This window comes from Prunus persica, chromosome G7 (assembly GCF_000346465.2).
Source record: "Prunus persica cultivar Lovell chromosome G7, Prunus_persica_NCBIv2, whole genome shotgun sequence".
Lineage (NCBI taxonomy): Eukaryota > Viridiplantae > Streptophyta > Magnoliopsida > Rosales > Rosaceae > Prunus > Prunus persica.
In genome coordinates this window covers 15,353,577-15,375,130 of record NC_034015.1, presented here as the reverse complement: position 1 = coordinate 15,375,130, position 21,554 = coordinate 15,353,577, and the positions used below count along the sequence as shown (strand labels likewise).

Here is a 21,554-nt window from a genome sequence, read left to right as displayed (position 1 = left end):
TGAAGAGATATTGCAAAGTTGAAATTAAAAACCACCATGGAAATTCATGAGTAGCTATCAGTTTCAGGTTTTGAATGACTAGGATATGTATTTTTTTTTTTCTTCTGATTTTTGTTTTGTTTTAAATGCAAATTGAAGGAACCCGTTTATGGTGTCAAAATTGAGTTATTAGCATTTGACACTAATATAACCCGTTTATTTCCATGAAAAACATATAAGCAGTTTATTTGTATTCACATTGAGTTGTGTAAAATGATACTCAAGTCAAATTCACTACTTTCGTTGACGAGTTCTATTGGTGTATTTTATGGGGGGTGGTTAACTGTCGATTTGCACCCTCAACTTTTTTTTTTTGGAAAATTAATGCTCTCGTATTTAACTGCAAATTGGATGAAATGTTGAGATTTAAACGGTAGGGGAAAAATTGGCTGTAAAAATTAGTTTGTATACTTAATTTTTCAAAAACAAAGTTGAGGGTGCAAATTGAAAGTAGCGTACAAGTGGGTAAATTGACAGTTAACTAATATCTATTTGGTGTGTTTTTCTTGTTAATTTTATTAAAGAAGAGATGGAAGAGAGAAAACATGTGAGATAGGTGAGGACCTAAGGGCATGTGTATTTTCTATTACATTAGAAGAAAGAAATTCCACTGAAGTTCGATTCTTTTTTTTCTATTACATTCTATTACAATGGAAGAAAGAAATTCCAGTGAAGTTCGATTATGGTTATAAGGAGAAGGGGAATCCAGCACCACTGTAAGGGGAATCCAGCACCACTGTGGTGGGAACCCATCTGCAGCTTTTCTATTCTTAGGGACCAAGAGAAGAGACAAAAACCAAAAGAATAGTACTTTTCATTTCATCTGTCAAAAAGAAAGAGTATTTGTGTCATTTTCATTCTCTTTATGAAAGGCTTGGTCGAAAAGCAAGGCTTGCATTAGATTAGGCAAAATGAATGCCATTCTTTAACCAGTTGGGCCTACACGATCCATCAAGACCCCCATGAAATCCTTTCCCATTTATTGTATGGCATGCTCTGTCTTCTCCTCCTTATATTTTCTTCCTCTTCTTTATGAACTTCTCTGTTTATGCTTTTTTCTTCGTCAACTGATCCAAGGAAGGACCACCTGCAAATTTCTGAATACATGATGACAAAAGCATTGATTTTGAAGTGGATGATTAAAATCCAGTCATGGAAAACTATATGGCTAGGATTTAAATGGCAGCATTGGTACAATCTAGTCTACTAGGGTCTGCCATAATATTTTTGAACAATGCAATGCAATCACTTGAAAGTCTTGCCAATATTCTTATCACATTTAATTCATAGCTCGAATGAGGCTTGATGTAACCCATTCATATGTTCCTCTTTGCTAATCTGGTTACAATTTTAAATCGGGGCTTGTGATTCCCCTCTTTGCTATTGTGACATTGTTGTATGAATGTTGGTAGGAATTTGCCTAAACTAGGTAGCAATTTGAAAGTGGGCTCAAATAAATTGGGCCAATTACGAATTCCTTATAATTTAATAGTTGGGTCCATGGACCGTAATGGCAATAAAGTTAGAAAGTGGGCCCAACTAAACCCAATAAATGGCACACTGGGCTTTTTAAGTTGGGCCCAGTCGTTCGGTTCTTGAAAGCTCTCCCTCTCCTCTCTATGTAATTTTCTCATTTCGGTTCAGTCGTTGATCAACGTCTTCTTCTTCAAATGAGCTCCCATTTCACTTAATTCCGAGTCTCTGGCCCAGGCAATTCCACAATTTTCACTTTCAAGTAAAGTAAGATCCAAGTCCTCTGCATATTCTTTCTTTCTCGATCTGTTCGTTTCAAATTTGCAACAAAAGTTTAAGATTTTGGGGCATTATAGGCGTTCAGGTTTCTGATGCTGTAGTTGCTTACAGGTGAAAGTCTAAGATGGAGTGGACGACGGTGCAGCATCTGGATCTACGACATGTCGGACGTAGTTCAAAACCATTGCAGCCTCATGCTGCCGCATTTCACCCCCATCAGGCGCTCGTAGCCGTCGCCATCGGCAACTACATCATCGGTAACAGATTCACTCCTTCCATTTTATATATTAATTATAAGTGAATTTCAAATTTCTGCTTTAAACATTGTTTTATATATATATGTGTGTGTGTGTGTATCATTCTAGTTATTACAGTGACATTGACTGGAATTTAATTTAATTTAATTTTTGAAACTTATGTTTTAGTCTTGTTCTTGGGGAATTCAGTTGCCCCAGGCTAGGTTTGTGCATGTGGGTGAGTGTGACGTTGGAGTAGTAAAGTGCCCTGATGTGATGCAACTAGTGTAAATAACCTACATACTCATTTTTGGTGTGAAACTTTATGGTGTGAGTATTGGTGAGAGCTTCTATTATCAGTTTAAAGTTCTAAACTTGGACTAATCCTGAGGTTTTATGTGATGTTCATGAGACCGGGTTATTTTTGTCAGAAAGCCTTGTTTTAGGAATGGCCACATGGATGACTCCATGAAATCAAAAGACTGAATGAACTTTTAGAGGTCGAAAGTGCTCTAATTTATATGTTATATATGCATTTTACTTTGGTTGTTTTAAATTTATATTGTCTTATGTTTGTATGCACAGAAATGGATGCATTGACAGGATGCAAGATTTCATCTATTGATATTGGTACACCTGTTGTCCGCATGTCTTATAGTCCCACAAGTGGGCATTCTGTTGTAGCGATCCTTGAGGTTGGTGCCCTATAAACCCTTCTCTGTTTAGGATGTTTTAGATATAGAGAATTTCTTCTTGGATCACTTCTTAAAGTTAATATGTGAGTTTTAGTTTTAGAACATGTTTATAAATAATTGTTTATCCACATCCTAACAGCTTAAGCATTTGGGAACAATGATAAATTAATGAAGTAAATCATTCTGTCATAGCAAGAGATCTTGAGTTCAAATCCTTGTAACTACGACCTTCTATTATATGTTTCATTCCACATGTTGGGCTAATAATTGTAGGTTGGTACAATAATAGCTTAAGTCTTTTGGGGAACACTGGCAAACCAACAGACTTTATTAAATACTATTTTTTTTTCTTGCATCATCTACGTTTCCAGTCAAGTGCTCTAATAAGAGTACTATGGAATCTAATTTCAGTATTTCAGCATTGGCTCTATTCCAGTGATACACTTTTAGAAGCTTCATGAATTTGTGACCTTTTCTTTGTTAAAGTGTGCATATAATATGTTGACTACAGTTGTTCACCACTTTAATGGATTATGTTCAATGATTGGGAGACAAATGGAGGATATGTGACTCAGTATCTTGATCAAGGGCCAAATATTATGCTTATGTATGTGGTTGGAATATCCACTTGACTATCTTTTTAGAAACATGTGTATATGAAAATGGCCAGTTCTTCAAAGATGCATGTTTTAGGAGAAATTGATCCATTTTCATTTGATTTCAATAGGTGAGTGAGTCTTGAATAGATTAGTCAAAGCACAATATATAATACGAACCATTTTGTTGTTTCTTTGTTTGGTTAATGTATTTTGCGGGTTTGCTTACTACTTCATTCATTTTGTCTTAGTCCTTTGTTGTTTTATGAAGGATTACATTTTATTTGGTGTTAAGAATCATTAGTACTTGGTTTAAAATTTCGTTCGTCTTCCTTAGTCAGATATTTCATGTTCTATGGATTTACTTGTTTGCTTGCCTAAATATGGATTTCCTTCTGCCCCATTTTGTAGGACTGTACCATTCGCTCTTGTGATTTTGATGCTGAGCAAACTTGTGTCTTGCATTCACCTGAGAAAAAGACAGAGCAAATTTCTGCTGATACAGAAGTCCATCTGGCTTTGACGCCTCTCCAACCCGTAGTGTTTTTCGGTTTCCACAAAAGAATGAGTGTCACAGGTTTTCCTCTGTGTTTTTGTTTCAGTTGTTAACTCCCCTCACAAACGCACACACAGAAAATGCAGTGACATGACAGTCTAATGCTATTACATGTTCAGTTATGCCTACTGGTTATCTCTAATTCTTGATACTGCTTCAATATGCATGAAGTTGTTGGAACTGTTGAAGGAGGAAGAGCGCCAACAAAAATAAAGACAGACTTGAAAAAACCTATTGTCAATCTTGCATGCCACCCTCGCCACCCTGTCCTGGTATATAGTTGTATGGTTGAGCCAGTATAAATTGTGTGTCTGTTGGATAAATATCTAAATATAATATGCTTCATATTTTTGTTCTGTGCTACTGGAATAATCTTTTTCTTTTTCCCTATTTCAGTATGTGGCTTATGCAGATGGTTTGATTCGAGCCTACAACATTCACTCCTATGCTGTTCATTACACCTTACAAAGTAAGATGAGAGTGATTCCTTGTTTTTGAGCAAAAGATGAGCCTGATTATTTATTGTTGAGTTGTTGAGACTTGAGAGTTATAAATTAGTGCCCTTTAAGTAGTTCATGTGTTTCTACATCTTTTGTTCTTGTTCTTCAGTTGACAACACTATAAAGCTCATGGGTGCTGGTGCGTTTGGTTTCCACCCAACATTGGAGTGGATCTTTGTTGGTGATCGACGGGGTACGCTGCTCGCATGGGATGTGTCAACTGAGAGACCTAATATGATTGGAATGTAAGTCATTTGTGGTAGCAATACTAGAAAGATTCTGAAATAGAACACTTAAAGTGCCATAAGGGCCACAAAAAGTAAAAACTGAAGATAGGAACCAAAAAATTTCGTTCACAGAAGAAACTAATAGTGATTACACCACCCCGTTGAAATTAATGAATTAATCACTTATATTTATTTCTGCGGTATTCATTCATTTAATGCTCCTGTTTCATTTACTTGATTTTAGGTTTTGCGAATTTATTTATTTTTCTTTAGAAGAATGGATTAAATGTTTTAGCAAATTTTAAAAACTGCTTATTGGGCAATCTTATCAGAGCCAGCTTGCAGTTATAAACATTACATTATTTGCCTTGAAAACTTATGTAAGGTCCTGTTGACCTTGAATTGCATGAAAGTATCTGCAATCTCCTCCACTAAGCTAAGAGGATGTAATATCATTAAGTTAATCAGTTGGACAAATGATAAGGGCTTTAGACGCTTTTTAGGTTTACAGTTTTTGTTAATGCATACTTTTCCATAGTCATTATTGTTGTTATTGATGAGATGGAGTATAGAATAGGATTGCTTGAAATGTATTATTTTTCATATCTTCAGAGGCACGCCATATGTACTACCTATATGATCCACTCCTGTTTGAAATTTGCTTGTTTTGTCAATCTCTTTCTGGCATTCATCAATATTCTAAGTTTGACTTTTTGCCGTAATTCAGTACACAAGTGGGTTCCCAACCAATAGCTTCAGTTTCTTGGCTCCCAATGTTGCGGTTACTTGTAACTGTGTCCAAGGATGGAACTCTTCAAGTGTGGAAAACACGGGTTATAATTAATCCTAATAGACCTCCAATGCAAGCAAATTTCTTTGAGTCTGCTGGTTAGTTATTATTATTATTTTTTACTTGTTTTCTTTACCATGAGAAGGATATGGTTCTGCTGAACATATTGGCATCCTTTTGTTTTCTTTCTTGCACTTCCTTTTTCTTTTCTTTTTGGTTGTGATTTTACAAGTAATTTTTTGTTAGATTTTATTTTAACTTTTAAAGACTACTCTCTCCGACCCCCCCTCCCAACATACACAAACACAATTTTATCTTCCTTCTCCTTTTATCTTTTGCTAATGCTTCTGATACTAAAATTGACAGTTCTTGTGAATCAGTATGAAAAAACATAAGCAATTGTATATACTAGGTCTTAGACACTCTAGTTTTATGTTAATAAAGGACTAGAGGATTATTGTTTCAAAATGAAGTCTGCACTAACTTCAGTGTTTTCCTTTTGTTCTACAGCAATTGAATCACTTGATATCCCTCGCATCCTTTCTCAGCAGGGTGGAGAAGCAGCTTACCCTTTACCGCGAATCAAAACTCTAGAAGTTCACTCAAAATTAAATTTAGCAGCACTTCTGTTTGCAGTTAAGTGCAACCACTTAAATAACACACGTTTTACTGCAACTGCATCAAAAAGTGCATATTTTGAATATTACATTTTTGTTATAGAATATGACAGGTGGAGACAATGTGAAAAATAGGGCTGCATACACTAGGGAAGGAAGGAAACAACTGTTTGCAGTTTTGCAAGGTGCAAGAGGATCTTCAGGTGAAAATAAGAGTTACACAATATTTCTGTATTTATGTGTACTGTTTTTTAGAGTTGTGACATTTTTAATTGAAAATACATGCGGATGTAGGCATCATTATATTCCTCAGGAGCTCTTGTCCTTGTGTTTTTTTCCCAGTTGAATTGCACAGCATTCTGAGGAAATGCTACTTTCTAATGCCTATGATTTAGGAATCTTCCAATAACTTGACCTAAAGATAATAATAGCAAAGATGCATGTCATGTTCATATGTGAATTTTCTCATCATTCACTAGAATTTTTTCGGTAGTTACCAGGAATAAAGGATTCATTAAGGGTTCTGGTGGTAGATAATGCACTTTATGTTGGGTGTACATGAGATGTCTTAATAGGTGGTCTTCAACTACCAGGAGAAGTTATCGTGGTCTGACTACTTTTCTATTTTTCTACTATACTTCTTAGTTATGGTCATTTAAATTGTAATGGATTCTATACTTGTCTTGGCATTTCTTGAGAGTGAAACAAGACAAGCAACGGATTCAGATCCATCTAGTCATGGGAGTGGAGGGTTTACTAATCAAGTGCTTGTTGATAAACATATATGTACATCAAAGATCAATGAGTTCATTAATCATTACTGGCACCTTACTTTTCTGTTGCATGATTCAATAGGTGCTGCCCTTCTTTCTTATCTTTTCTCCTCTCCAGTTTCATTGAAAAATTCTAACTAGGATGTAACGGGGAAATGGGGAAAAACCTTAAATTTTCATATTTATTGTATACTTCTTAGAATACTAGGGCAACATTCATTTCCTTTATATGCTAATGATAGAACATATTCTTGGTAACTCTGTAGGCATCTTTAGGAATCAAGCTTGGTAGTCATGGATTTTGATACATGATACATGTTCTGTAACTCTGTATATGTATCTTTGCTAGTTGTCAACTCTACATGTTCTCTAACTCTGTATATGTATCGTTTTTATTTCTGATGAGAAACATAATTTAAGTAGCATGTCATGATTTCTGTTCTCCTGAATAATTTTTGCTAACTTTTACATTAATATCATGCCCTTTTTCCCCTTGAATAGTGTTGTTTCTAAAAAATGGCAGACATTTTTTAAACTTCTAAACCTTCATATAGTTCTTTCTGTTGCTGCCTTGCTTTTTAATCAGATAAGCTAATAGTAGAGGTATTTTGCAGCATCTGTTTTGAAAGAAAAGCTTTCAGCTTTGGGTTCATCTGGAATATTAGCTGAACATCAACTTCAAGCTCAACTGCAAGAACATCATCTGAAAGGGTGAGATGAGAACTTGTGTAAACCAGATTTGTTGTCCTGACCATTAGTGGAAGTTGGATTTTAACTTTAGAGAACACAATAATTATACGTGTGATTATTTATATAATTTCATTAAGTTGATTCAGGACCCTTGTCACTTTGTAAAGAATTTCCCTATCTACAGTTTTTAGTTTCTTTCTCATTCAAAAAACCAACAGATGCCAAAGTTGAGATACCTATACTAAGCTTAGTTGTATTACTGTATTTTGACTTTAACCCTTTTCTTCCTTTGGGTTATTAGTGATGACACAGGCTGCATATGTTGAATTAATTGTTGGTTGTCATTTTACTGCTTTATGATTCAAGTCTTAGGCTATAACTCATAAATTTTCCCTGGGATTGAAGGCTTTGTCAAGTTGAATTCTGTTGTGTATGTATGTGTATGTCATTTTTCTGCTTTTCTTGGCTCAAGTCTTAGACTTGCACTCTTAAAGTATTCCTTTGAATTAGAGGCTTTGTTCAGTTGAATTCATTGGATCTGTTTGCTGCTTTTTATACTATGTTGAACTTTATTAGTATCGTTTATTGTCAATAATAATATGTCATTTCTGGCAGGCATGGTCACCTTACGATATCAGACATTGCCCGAAAGGCTTTTCTCCAGAGTGTATGTCACTTTCTTATTTTAAATATGTGAAGTAGAAATTGTTTCCATTGAATATGTGGATTGTTATGCTATGAGGATGGATAAATTTGTACCTTACCAGGCAGCTGTAAGGGGCTTTATTGCAGCTTATGCACAAGCCATAATCTTAGCTTATTTTGCCCCATCCCATCTCCTTTGTATTAAAGCACTTTTTGGGAACTTCCTGTTTGATCTAATCAGACTTCCTAAGTTACTTGTTATAATTCAGTTTATTGTTTTGTTTTGTTGACTCTTCTTTGCATTATTGTTATAGCATTTTATGGAAGGTCATGCCAAAAGTGCCCCAATATCTCGGCTGCCTCTCATTACTGTTGTAGATGCCAAGCATCATCTGAAGGACGCTCCTGTATGTCAGGTAAGTTGTTTCTGATATTATAGAGTGATTGTTTGTTCTGTAAGTTAAGTTGCTTTTGCTTAATTTGCGCATGAAAACTTTGGTTCACTTGCAGCCGTTTCACCTGGAGCTAAATTTCTTCAATAAAGAGAATCGGGTTCTTCATTATCCTGTCAGGGCCTTTATTGTGGATGGCATACACCTTATGGCATATAACATCTGTTCTGGAGCAGATAGTATCTACAAGAAACTTTATACAACGGTAATGTCTTCACATGATCAGTGTGATCCTTTAAAAAAACAAAAGTGTATCAGTGTGATGTCTTGTATTTTCCTTTTAGCTTTTATGAGGATTCCCTTTTGGTGGTGCCAGTGGTAGTGGAATAATCCTTTCCCCCCCCTTTCATAGGTTCCCGGAAATGTGGAATACCATCCAAAGTACTTGAGCTACAGTAAAAAGCAGAACCTATTTCTTGTTGTCTATGAATTTAGTGGTGCTACAAATGAAGTGGTGTTTTATTTTGAAAATACCGATTCTCAGGCAGCAAACAGTAAATGTAGCACAGTAAAAGGTTTGTCTGTCTATTGGATGTCTTTATTCCCCTAAAATGTCTACATATGCATGTAGGAGATCTAATAATTATTCACAAATTGCATCTTTGAGTTTTGTAGGTCGAGATGCAGCATTTATTGGACCCAATGAAAATCAGTTTGCAGTTCTTGATGATGATAAGACTGGACTGGTTTTATATATTCTGCCTAAAAAGGCTTCTCCGGAAGCTAATGAAAAGATTCTACTGTCTGAAGAGAGCCAACCTGTGGATACTGATGTTGGTCCCAAGGGTCCGATGCAATTTATGTTTGAAAGTGAGGTTGATCGAATCTTTTCCACTCCTATAGGTACTTGAGGGAAGAATAACTATTATGTTTAATTTGTAAAAAAGTTTTCATCAACAGTATGTGCTAATCATAGTATTCTGTGATTTCAGAGTCAACATTGATGTTTGCTTCTCATGGGAGTCAGATTGGCTTGGCAAAGCTGGTTCAAGGATACCGCCTTTCTAATGCTGATGGTCATTACATAGCAACAAAAAGTGAAGGAAAAAAGTCAATTAAGTTGAAACTAAATGAGATTGTACTTCAGGTGCTCATATAACCATTCTGGCATGGTACTTATTGTTGTACATTAGAAAGTAGTTAGGGCGTGCTGGTGAGGGTAAAACTTATATGCCCCCTTACACTTCTTCAGTTGAAACCACCCATTCAAGAAGACTTATATTTTAGGACGCGACGGTGAGGGTAAAAATCTTTCCAACCCCTTTTGCCTCGCTCACATTGCATAACCAAATTTCAGGTTCAAGCCAAGGAAGATTTTGTGTATTTTACAAGCAGACTATAACTTTTCTGTAGAAAGATAGAGAATTTTCTTCGAGTTCCTAAAACCTTGTATATTGGGCGTTGTCATGATAAGACCAGTAGAGTTCTTTATTGTTTTTCGTTGTGGCTGCATCTGATAGAGCCTCCCAGATTTCTTTTATATGTATAGCTCTTCATGCATGGTTAACTACTCATTAAAATGAGAGACATCATTCACACACATCACAAGGCATGCAACTATATTGTTGTGTAACTGTTATTCTTAGACTGTACTGGTATGGACATATTTATTGAAGTGCCAATCTGCCCCTTCAAAGCCCCAGCTGTTGAAATTTGACAGGTTCATTGGCAAGAAACTCTTAGGGGATATGTTGCTGGAATATTAACGACGCAAAGGGTGCTTATAGTTTCGGCAGATCTAGATATACTGGCAGGCAGTTCCGCAAAATTTGATAAAGGACTTCCTTCGATATCCTTTACAACATCTTGGTGTAAAAGTTTTTACTTTTTTTCGTAATCATTCATCTTACTGAGTTATCAAGGTTATATCAACTTGTTTGAGCACTTGACCTCTATTCACTTTAGATCACTTTTATGGGTTGGGCCTGCACTTCTCTTTTCTACTACTACTGCAATTAGCGTGCTTGGCTGGGATGGGAAAGTAAGGACTATTCTTTCTATCAGTATGCCTTATGCAGGTATGTACCTTGTGTGCCTAATGATGCTGATGTGGGTATGTATCTTGCTCTTTTTATCCTTCTGACTCGTTATGATGTAAATGTGCAGTTTTGGTTGGTGCGCTGAATGATCGGTTGTTGCTTGCTAATCCAACAGAAATAAATCCCAGACAAAAGAAGGCAGTTGAGATTAAGAGCTGTCTTGTTGGGCTCCTTGAACCTCTTCTTATTGGATTTGCCACAATGCAAGAGAGATTTGAGCAGAAGCTAGACCTTCCAGAGATATTGTATCAAATAACATCAAGGTTATTTTTTTCCCCATGATCTCATCCTATACACATGCTGTCTGTTGTGCTTTTTGCATCATAAAGCATTTTCTTCTTTTCTGCACCTTAATAAATATGGGTCCTTGAATAAATGCTGATGACATTTGATATCTGTCGTTACTTTGTCAATGAAGGTTTGACAGCCTGCGTATCACTCCAAGGTCTCTTGATATTCTTGCTAGAGGCTCTCCTGTTTGTGGTGATCTTTCTGTGTCACTATCTCAAGCAGGACCACAGTTCACTCAGGTGAGTGGAAACAGTGTGGTGTTTTAACAAATTTTGTTAGTTGTCTATTTTGTTTACTAAACATGTGAAATAACTTAGGTGTTGAGGGGTGCCTATGCTATCAAGGCTCTGCGTTTCTCTACTGCTTTATCTGTCTTAAAAGATGAATTTTTGCGCTCTAGAGATTATCCAAGATGTCCTCCAACCTCTCATTTGTTCCACCGGTTCCGCCAGCTGGGTTATGCATGTATCAAGTACGCAGATAAGAGAAAATGTTCATTTTAATTTCTTTTATTCTGTTTATTTTAAATACTATATATTTCTAACAGTTTTTAACAAACTTATTCTGTATCTTTTACTTTAATGATTGCTTCGCAATTAAATTGTCTGATATTGTACCCTGACATATCCAATAGTATGTAAGACATACTTTAGGATCTTGAGACATATTTGCATATACATTGGTAAGGATTCGAGCTAGTATGCTTATATGGTGCTTTATCTGATGGGTATTGTTGTTGATTGTTGTATAAAACACGTAAGGTGTTAATGGAGGTCTCATTGAAAAGAAAAAAGCAACATTTATAACGAGGTGTCTGATATGAGACACCTTCACATATCTTAGTCGACTGTCATCACATCAGTTAAGATTTGATGAATGAAGTAAATGATTCAAAAAACATTTGGAAGTTGGGAGGTACTTGGGTTGCAATTTGGGAAGTACTTGAATAAAACATTTGGAATGAAACATCTGTTCTAGGGATTGCATCAACCAGCATTTTCTCAGTTATTTAGAGAAATCAACCTCAGACCCTTCCCTAGCCTAGACTGTTCATAATTTAAAAAGTGTTGTAAGTTTAATGATTAAAGGGAGTGGTATGGAAAAATCAGAACTTTACTTTTGAGAGTTTTTTGAGTTTCGGCATGTTGCACAAGGTACAGAAATGATATGTGGCACAACAGGGATAAATTATGAAAATAAATATGCATGAAAGGTTGATAGATGGGTTATATATAAGAAAAGTTCCTAGTGCTACTTTCGCTCTCCTACCCTAAAATAGGTGATTAACCCTGTTTTGTTGGTTAAAATAGGAATCCTTAGTATCCTACCTTGCCAATTAGGGATAGTAGGTGTGCCTATGCTTGGAGGAAGTGTTCAACCTCTGATATGCTTGGCAGGAGTTGTTGGTTCTCTGAGTTCTTTCTCTTTTATTCATGCTTTGTCATACATTTTATTTTGTTATTAATTCTGCGAGAAACTAGAAAGGGAATAGTTTATGGTAACTACACAATTTACAGTCCTAAAGACGGTGGATAAGAATTCTATTGCAAGTGAATGCCTATGTACTTGAAATTATCTTGAACTTAAAGTCGACATCCCTTTTCATGAGTTATGCTACTTTCAAATGGCATTTAAGGCTTTATTATTATTATTTCTTCAAATTGCTCTATCCAGGTTCCAGCTTATTGCTGAAGAACTGATGAGTTGATGATTAAATTGCAGGTTTGGTCAGTTTGATAGTGCAAAAGAAACCTTTGAAGTTATAGCGGATTATGAAAGTATGCTCGACCTCTTTATATGCCACCTTAACCCCAGTGCCATGCGCCGCCTTGCTCAAAAATTGGAAGAAGATGGCACTGATTCAGAACTAAGACGATACTGTGAAAGGATTTTAAGGGTCCGCTCTACTGGATGGACCCAAGGAATTTTTGCTAACTTTGCTGCTGAGAGTATGGTTCCTAAAGGTCCTGAATGGGGTGGTGGGAACTGGGAAATCAAAACCCCAACTAACATGAAGGCTATACCTCAGTGGGAACTGGCTGCAGAGGTGATGCCATACATGAAGACTGATGATGGCACCATCCCATCCATTATAGCTGATCATATTGGTGTTTACTTGGGTTCAATCAAGGGAAGAGGTAACATCGTAGAAGTAAGGGAAGATAGCTTGGTCAAAGCTTTTACACCCGCAGGTGGTAGCAATAAGCCTAATGGTCCCCAGTTGTCTTCAGTTAAATCCACATCTAATATGTCCAAGGGAGTTCCTGGTGGTGATTCGTTGATGGGTCTGGAAACACTTAACAAACAGTTTGCCAGTTCCACTGCAGCAGATGAACAGGCTAAAGCTGAAGAAGAATTCAAGAAAACAATGTATGGTGCAGCTGATGGTAGCAGCAGTGATGAAGAGGGGACTTCAAAAGCTAAAAAGTTGCACATTAGAATAAGAGACAAGCCAATTGCTTCTACTGCAGTGGATGTGAATAAAATCAAAGAAGCCACGAAGCAGCTCAAACTTGGTGAAGGGTTGGGTCCACCGATGACCAGGACCAAGTCATTGACTATTGGATCCCAGGACCTTAGCCAGATGTTATCCCAACCGCCTCCTCCAGCTAACAGTGGATCAATGGCTCCTCGTGTAGGCTCCGCCCCTGGTGATTTGTTTGGTATGGACTCGTTTACACAACCTGCAACTGTATCACAGCAAGCTCCTAACACAACGGGTAAGGGAGTTGCAACTGGACCTATTCCAGAGGACTTTTTCCAGAATACCATACCATCCCTCCAAGTTGCAGCCGCACTGCCCCCTCCTGGGACCTATCTTTCAAAATTGGATCAAGCTTCTCAAGGGGTTGAAAGCAACAAGGAAACTCTTAACCAGGTCAATGCATCCAATGCCAATGTTGGTCTTCCTGATGGCGGTATTCCCCCTCAAGCTAGTCAACAGGCTGCTGTTCCACTTGAGTCGTATGGACTTCCTGATGGTGGTGTCCCACCATCCTCAAGCCAGGTTGCTGTGCAGCAACAGTCTCAGGTTCAATCAACTCAGTTCCCAGTTTCCACGCAACCTCTAGATCTCAGTGCCCTTGGGGTTCCAAATACTGCAGATTCTGGAAAGCCTGCTGTGCAACCTCCTTCTCCACCATCTTCTGTGCGTCCTGGACAGGTAATACATTCAAGTACATGTCATGCATAACTATCTAATTCTCCGCCATCTCAATCCATGTTCATTTCATGGCTTTCCTCATAACAGGTACCCCGTGGGGCTGCTGCTTCTGTATGTTTTAAGACTGGAGTTGCTCACCTTGAGCAGAATCAACTTTCAGATGCGTTGTCTTGCTTTGACGAAGCTTTTCTTGCACTGGCTAAGGATCACTCTCGTGGAGCTGATATTAAAGCGCAAGGGACCATCTGTGCTCAATACAAGATAGCAGTTACTCTTCTTGGGGTATTATAATTCTCATTCAAGCTCTCAAATAAAACAGATGGAATATGTCCTAAATTCTTGAGGCAAAATGTCTTGAGGATTACAATACAACCCTTTACCAATAGATTGACACTCTTGCATACATTTACTGTTTTCTAAGAATAATTATAGTAACACCATGGGGACCAAAAGCACCATATGTGGGGTTGGAATATCATATTTAATATTAGAACTGGTCAGCAAAGATCCCATAACTGATTTGAAATCTTCAGTTTGGAATTAGCGGCATATAACTTTGCTCTAATTGGGGTTTTCATTTTACAGGAAATTGGGCGGCTGCAAAGAGTTCAAGGTCCTAGTGCAATCAGTGCAAAAGATGAGATGGCAAGACTCTCACGCCACCTGGGTTCTTTGCCTCTTCTGGCAAAACACAGGATAAATTGTATCCGAACTGCGATTAAGCGGAACATGGAGGTCCAGAATTATGCTTATTCAAAGCAGATGCTTGAACTCCTGCTGTCCAAAGCACCTCCAAGTAAGCAGGATGAGTTGAGGAGCTTGGTTGATATGTGTGTTCAAAGGGGTCTCTCCAACAAGTCCATTGATCCACTTGAAGATCCTTCCCAGTTCTGTGCCGCCACACTTAGTCGCCTGTCAACGATTGGATATGATGTCTGTGATCTTTGCGGGGCCAAATTTTCTGCTCTCGCAACGCCGGGTTGCATTATATGCGGGATGGGAAGCATAAAGAGATCAGATGCACTCACAGGGCCAGGGCCTGTTCCTTCCCCGTTTGGTTGAGGTTTAAACTTCAGCAACATGCAGCTTACAGGACAACTTTGAGGAAATTAGCCCCAAACATTGTAGAGTACCTTTCACCCCAATGTAGTTGCTGCTGTGGAATATCATTCAGAGGAGGTTTCCCCAAGACAAAGAAGAGATTGTACCACATCCCATTAGGTATATAATGTATCATGCTATTTTCGTGTGTTTTGAGTTTGAGTTTGAGGAGTTGTCATGCCCTAATCATTATTTCACCTTTTATGTATTTACCCCCATTTTTTATTGTCATTATACACACCTTGTCATAGGACATCATTGATAATCCCATTTTTGTGATACTATCCTGCTGACTTTGTAAAAACCTGGATGCTATGGAATCAAAATTTTAGTTGATCAGTGTTTTCTACTAATGCATCGTTGTGGCCGTGTATACCCCGTGAATTTCAGACAGATTACATCACTATTGATTTGGACTTATTTTACTGTGTCAGTGTGTAGCTATATCCATGTTTGTAGGGAGCTATGAGACAGAACATGTCTTATAGGGTTCCCGTGAAGCATCCAATGTTTAATGTTCCAACGTATGTTTTAAGTTACCTGACGAGTGACAGCCCACAAATGCAAATGACTTTAGCAAAATAATAGAAGTTTTCAGAAGTGACAAGCTTTTTTATCATTTTGGTTCTATTCGGTTTGAAAGTAAATAATGGAAGGCTTAGAAGCCCCAAAAGCAGCAAGAGGGGGCCTCTTCTTTTCCTGCATTTCAAAGCAGTTTCGTTGCTTTGCTTTAATATACAGCCTTGCCCAAATGATGTATACTCAGGCTCAGTCGTTTCTATATTTTTTCCTTTAATCAGGGACAAAGTAGATTCCAACTGTTCGCCTTGTCCATGCATTAGACTTCCCAAATGTATCTCATCCTCTCTCTCAAAAACGATTCATCATTTTACCTTGAGCAATCCCCCAACATGCTAATGCGGCCTACGAGTTATGCTACGTACTATCAGTCGTTCGTGCACACTTGGATAATTATGAATTATAGATGCTTTGTGAGGTCTATTTATATCAATAGGTCACAGTCACTCGCTTGTGCATGCTTGAGCGACTTATGCTAGCAATGTATTCTAGATTGCATAATGTTAAAGGATCCGTTAAATTTTAATTTTGAGCCAAATTCTTTACCCAAACGCCTGTCTCATGTTTCTCAAAGCCCAAAGGGTAAACCCAAAAGCAGTCAACCTAAGAAATCTCTGCCTAGTTAATCCCGTTGTCTTCCTCCCTTTCTTTACTTCTTTGGAAGGTGAAATGCGTTGTCGCGCAAGTACTTTTTTGTATGCCTCGATCAAAGTCAGAGCCAAGATGGCCTCTTTGTCAGTGGTCATGGTTTGCTAATATTTTGTTGCTCGACACTGCCAAAGAATCCAGGGCCTTTGTCTGCTGGGATTATTTTCACCCACAAATTACATTAGAGATGCAAAAATGATTGTACTGAAGAGGAAGAAAAAGACACAGGTTGGTGCCAACAGGGTCTAACCCAATGAAAAAGGGCCATGACTTGCATATCAAAGGCTTCATGTTCAAATTTCCACGACATCATAGTTGTGTGTGTACCCTCTCATGTAGTTTAGACTATCACTTGTTGGTTATGTGGGATCGTCTAAAATCAAACTAACTTTGTTAGCACCAATTTCACATCTTCAGATTTTCTAAGCTTGATCATGAATTAATTGATAGTTTCACCTCACTATCTTGAAAGAAAAGGCACATAACATAAAGAATTGCTCTCTTCCCCAAACTTAATTTTAATGAACAAGCACAAAAACCATGTGCTTAGGTTATATGCACTTTCATCTTGTTTACTAAATCAATATACAAACCCACCACCAAAACCAATGTTCCACAAAAACTATGCATGCTAAAGAATGGGGCAAAAATAAAATAAATTGAAATAAAAATGTGTCATCGCTGTAAGAGCAGCCTGAAGCTGAAATTGTATGGCATTATTTGCACCAACTGTGAAAAGGGCTCTCTTCCCCTTCTTTCAAGGCTTTTAACAGCCTCATTCCTGAGCTCATTGGGTAGCTGCATGCAAATCCAATCAACCAATGATTCTAAATCCTTTGCAAAGTCAAGCAGATACCAATCCAACAGCTTGGGGATTATCAACTTGTTTGTCCTTGAAATCCCAACAGCTGCCTGTATATAGTCCCTTTTTGCTGCTTCCAACTCTTCTTCAACATGAGCTGCTGAGTAAACTCTCACCTTTGTTTGACAAAAAAATTTCAAATCAGTACCAGCAAATCCGTAGAACATAATACATATATAATTGAAAATTTGGGATATTAGATTGTCATCCTTGGATTAATGTTTTTTTCATGATGACCAAAATCAAGATTCGAACCAGCATTCGGTGTCGAAAAAATAATGTTATCTAAGGATGAAATTCTAACTACCCCTACTGTCAGACTTTGGTTTAATAATTTAGACTACAAGAGAAATTTGAAACTAGCTTACAGCGGGGGAGGACCAGCTTCCGCAAGAAAGTGCAAAGGTTACCAAGGGTTCAGACCACTCCAATCCAAATATGCTGCGAGCTTTCATCTCATCATTCTTTGCAGCTTTTGGACACGTCTGTGTAACACAGAAGAAACAAATGTGAAACTTAATTGGCATGCCATACACAATAACTCAAGTCACTCAAGAAAACGTCAGTGAACTCTTGCCTAAGAGCATAATCAAGTTTAGGGTGAACATACTTACAAATTTTAAGTGATAAGGCAATCTCAAAATGAAATGCTCAATTGTAATTGCGTTCAGGGAGTGTCCCCCGACATCTATCATTGCCTGATGCAAAGAGAGCAAAATTCAATATACAAAATGATTTTGTGTGAGTTGACACCAATAACAGAAACATAACATTACAAAATGGAGTACAAAAATTTCATCTGTAATGTGTGTTCATGTATGCATGCATGCCAATGTGCTCGGCAGACATTAATGATGGATTGATCTTACCTTTTGCATTAGTGCTACAACCATTTCAGGAGTCTCAGGTATGCCATGCTCTAAAAATGCCTGCAACATTATAAAAACTGTTTTGAGAATGTTGAATTTGATTTAGCCATATGAGGTAAAGGCAAAACTCTGATTTTCAAAAATACAATGTCCCAAAGTCTTGGAATTTTTTTATGAACTTGCAGTTGGGTTGGGACATTCTAATTCTTTGCTCTTTGATTTTCAATTTCTTGATAGAGAGACATCTTATTACCTTCATCATGCAGGAATTATAAGTGTTAATCCAAAATGCAAGCTTCTGCTGATGGTTAAGACCCTCTAGGTTCACAGAGGAAAGCTTTCCAAGTAGAAACCTGGATATTTTCAAAAGGAGAAATTGAATACAATCTCAAGCAGAATTATCAAGAGAAGACCAAGAACAGACATACTAAAAACTCACTTTAATCTGTTCATCAGAATCAATGCGCTTGTTGTTCTGCTGAGATCAATTGAACCAATATCAATTGATCGGAGATTTTTATAGGGACCAACGTCTATGTTTCTGAATTCTAAGCAAATGCCATAAGGATCTCGAAACCCTGTCTCTCCATTTGCTGCATGAGCAGATAATGTTGATCTAGAAGTCTCCAATTCTTCTACTTTGTCCTTCAAACTGCTCATCCTCACAAAAATGCTAGACAAACACTTCACAATATCCTCGGACACTTTATTAGGAGTGTTATCGGCTTCCGATACCTTATCATCTGAAGAACCAGATGAACTCTCATGTCCTCTTTCCTGGTCTACTAATCTGCAGTCTAGCTGAACAAATTCAAAGGCACAAATAAATAACAACCACAAAATGTCACAAATTGAATCTAAGTGAAAACTTTCAGTGGCATTGGCATACCTCTAACTTCAAAGGGTCCAAACACTTGACCATGGATTCATGTTTGCTGGGAAGCTTTTTCACTGGGGTTACAGCTTTGGTAGTTTTTTTGTCGGGAGATTGCTTATCCCTAGCCGCATTAGAACACAATCGATTTTCTTTTCCTTTCCCATCTTCCGAAAGAGGTGATAAATAATTGGGTTTCCTGGAAATTTGTTTTCCACTGACTTGCCTACTAGAACAATTCCCGGTCGTTCGATCAGAGACAATATCAGTAGACATTAGCCTTCTGCTAGAAACACTTCGAGAAAGAGAAGGTTGAAGCCTGGAGGCTGATGTTGCTGATATGAACTCATTATGTGACAAAGATTTTGATCTCTGATGTTTAGCGCTTTTAATTGGGGTCTGCTCACTTGAATCATTCAAAGTTTCCACATTCCTCTTGGTGGATAGATAGACAGCTTGCTGATAAAGACCTTGTCTAAAATTAACAACCTGTTCTTCAAGCCGAACAACCTCCTCTTCTAAAACAGCTACTTCAGCCAGAAGTTCTAATGTCTGAAACAAATAGTATCCCAGTTCACATCACTCTATATCACAACAAACTGAAGTACATTCTTCATCAATTTTTAATGTTTGGCAAAGGCTTCATCTGGGGTTTCTCTTCTATTCAATGAGAGAGAGAGAGAGAGAGAGAGAGAGAGAATTAAACAAAAATGGTAAATTGTACTAACATGTGGAGGGAGATAAGGAGGAAGACGAGGTAAAGCTCCTAATGGTCTTGTAAAAGCCCTTTCCAATGCTCTGTGGACATTTTCTTCATGTCTGAGCTTCTTCTTCAGTTTATCAACCTGTAAATTTCGAAGGACACCAATAAGTCAACGAATTATATTCAACAACAACAAAAAATCCAATTTTTTTACAGAAAAATCTAAACTACTTGATATGTGCAGTAGCAAGTGGAAGAGTACATCTTGTAGCAAGGTCATTTTTGTTTCTCTGTTTGATCTACGCCGATTGATTAACGTTCTCTCTGTACCCATTATTCTGTTCTTCTGAGTCTCCATCTTCTTCTCCCTCTTTGTAAATTCAACATCAAATAACAATGTTATAAACTAAAAAGAGATCATTGTGTCTGACAAAAAAGAAACAAAAACTATTCTTTTCTTGAGAGAAGTTAAAGAAAGAACCCAATTTGGATTTGGATCAAAAGTGCCTCACTTTTCACACTTCCAGTAGGAGATTAACATAATTGGAAAGAATATAGTTTGGAAGTAAAGAATATTTAATGTCCTATACGTATGAAAATAAATGCAAAATGGCATAGTTCATAAATTAAAAGCCTTTCTTTTTCAAGTAAATTTGAAAACCCATTTCATAGTCAAAAATCCATTTTCAAGCTCTAGAAGATAGAACCTTAATCTCCTTTTTTTTTTTTTCTCTTTTTCTTGAGAAACCAACACACTCATCTCGGAATTTGTCACTGAGAAGACCTCTCAGCTTTAAAGAAAGAGCAGGAACTGCAAAAAAGAAAGAAAGAAACAACTCACTTTATCATTATTTAGAGCAGCTTTCATGCTCTGAAGATTAGTGCGTACTCTGCTATTCATCCCTTTTCACTTTGATGCAAATTTAATGCATCCTGAAAAGAAGAACAGAGAACAAATCAATACCATAGTTGCATATGAGAATGAGCTCAAGAAAACAAGGCCTTGGAAAAAGAATTTTAAAAAAAAATCAATGGTCAAAGAAGAAAAAAGACGAGACCAAGCCAACCCACCCTTCAGAGAGAGAGAGAGAGAGAGAGAGAGAGATAGAGAGAGAGATTATTTCATACAGTTTAGAGAGCGGGAAAGTTGAAATGTGGAAGAGCCAGAAAGAGAAATGGCTGGCTTTGTTGTTGTTTATATCTCAAACAGAGTGAAGTGAAAGAAAGCAGCAAAAGTCCTACAGGAGCTCAGAAGGAAGCAGAAAACGACGAGGTTTCGAGCTTGAAGCGTCATCCAAGAAAAGCGTAGCAGATTAGGCCTGGGCACGGTTCGGGTCGGGTCAAATTTTGGCCGACCCGCGAGCCAAACCGAAGGAGAGCTCGGTTCTCGGGTCGGGTCGGGTCTAGGATGAAACCCGAAAATGAGCCGAACCGGAAATGGGCTCGGGTCTCGGGTCGGTTCTGGCTCCTTCTCGGTTTGGGCTTGGGCCCATTTTTTCAATTTTCCAAAAGCCCAAATCTTATTTATTTTGGGCCAAAAAAAGCCCAAATCATATTTTTTTAGTAAAACAAAGCCCAAATCCGATTTCCTTTCAGCCAAAACCCTTTTTTTTTTTGTCAAATTGCCAAAACCTATTAAATTCTTATGAACAAGCCCAAAACACTTTTTACTTCTCTTTCAAAACCTGAAATTATGTAAATTCAAGCTATAAAAATCCATCATTCCAATCTAAGTTTCTAAACTAAATAAATCTCACATACACACATTCAATTCAACCAACCAACCAAGGAAAGGAAATATAATCTCTTACAAACCATTACAAAAAATAATACACAAACCAAATTAAACTTATGACA

At 37.4% G+C, this 21,554-nt stretch overlaps 2 protein-coding genes across 5 annotated transcripts; one reads left to right on the top strand and one right to left on the bottom strand.

Moving 5' to 3' along the window:
* On the top strand, nt 1,654-15,515 carry LOC18771467. Its single transcript, XM_020567828.1, has 25 exons — nt 1,654-1,779; nt 1,903-2,048; nt 2,613-2,722; nt 3,730-3,895; nt 4,046-4,146; nt 4,271-4,343; nt 4,484-4,619; nt 5,329-5,489; nt 5,902-6,026; nt 6,112-6,211; nt 7,396-7,492; nt 8,087-8,138; nt 8,431-8,532; nt 8,627-8,773; nt 8,921-9,083; nt 9,184-9,411; nt 9,501-9,655; nt 10,229-10,357; nt 10,469-10,586; nt 10,675-10,870; nt 11,026-11,137; nt 11,216-11,370; nt 12,621-14,061; nt 14,149-14,343; nt 14,647-15,515. The coding sequence occupies exons 2-25, from the start codon at nt 1,916-1,918 to the stop codon at nt 15,121-15,123; spliced, it is 4,872 nt and encodes a 1,623-aa protein (XP_020423417.1). The 5' UTR covers nt 1,654-1,779; nt 1,903-1,915; the 3' UTR covers nt 15,124-15,515.
* Nucleotides 16,872-21,178, bottom strand: LOC18771503. 4 transcript variants are annotated; one of them, XM_020568441.1, is made up of 11 exons: nt 20,769-21,178; nt 20,539-20,630; nt 19,960-20,067; nt 19,723-19,839; nt 19,010-19,546; nt 18,560-18,921; nt 18,374-18,473; nt 18,121-18,180; nt 17,866-17,949; nt 17,620-17,736; nt 16,872-17,367 (listed from the first exon to the last, which is right to left on the bottom strand). In XM_020568441.1, the coding sequence occupies exons 2-11, from the start codon at nt 20,596-20,598 to the stop codon at nt 17,065-17,067; spliced, it is 1,848 nt and encodes a 615-aa protein (XP_020424030.1). In that variant the 5' UTR covers nt 20,599-20,630; nt 20,769-21,178; the 3' UTR covers nt 16,872-17,064. The 4 variants fall into 4 exon arrangements, with proteins under 4 accessions (XP_020424030.1, XP_020424029.1, XP_007204455.1 ...); XM_020568440.1 differs by having other exon boundaries at nt 20,826-21,178; XM_007204393.2 differs by having other exon boundaries at nt 20,539-20,818.

Coding starts and splice junctions, on each gene's coding strand:
- LOC18771467 (XM_020567828.1), top strand. CDS start 1,916: ATGGAGTGGACGACGGTGCAGCATCTGGATCTACGACATGTCGGACGT. Junction 2,049..2,612: donor CATCGGCAACTACATCATCG/GTAACAGATTCA, acceptor TTGTATGCACAG/AAATGGATGCATTGACAGGA. Junction 14,062..14,148: donor CTTCTGTGCGTCCTGGACAG/GTAATACATTCA, acceptor TCCTCATAACAG/GTACCCCGTGGGGCTGCTGC.
- LOC18771503 (XM_020568441.1), bottom strand. CDS start 20,598: ATGAATAGCAGAGTACGCACTAATCTTCAGAGCATGAAAGCTGCTCTA. Junction 18,922..19,009: donor TGGACCCTTTGAAGTTAGAG/GTATGCCAATGC, acceptor GAATTTGTTCAG/CTAGACTGCAGATTAGTAGA. Junction 17,737..17,865: donor TGCCTTATCACTTAAAATTT/GTAAGTATGTTC, acceptor TGTGTTACACAG/ACGTGTCCAAAAGCTGCAAA.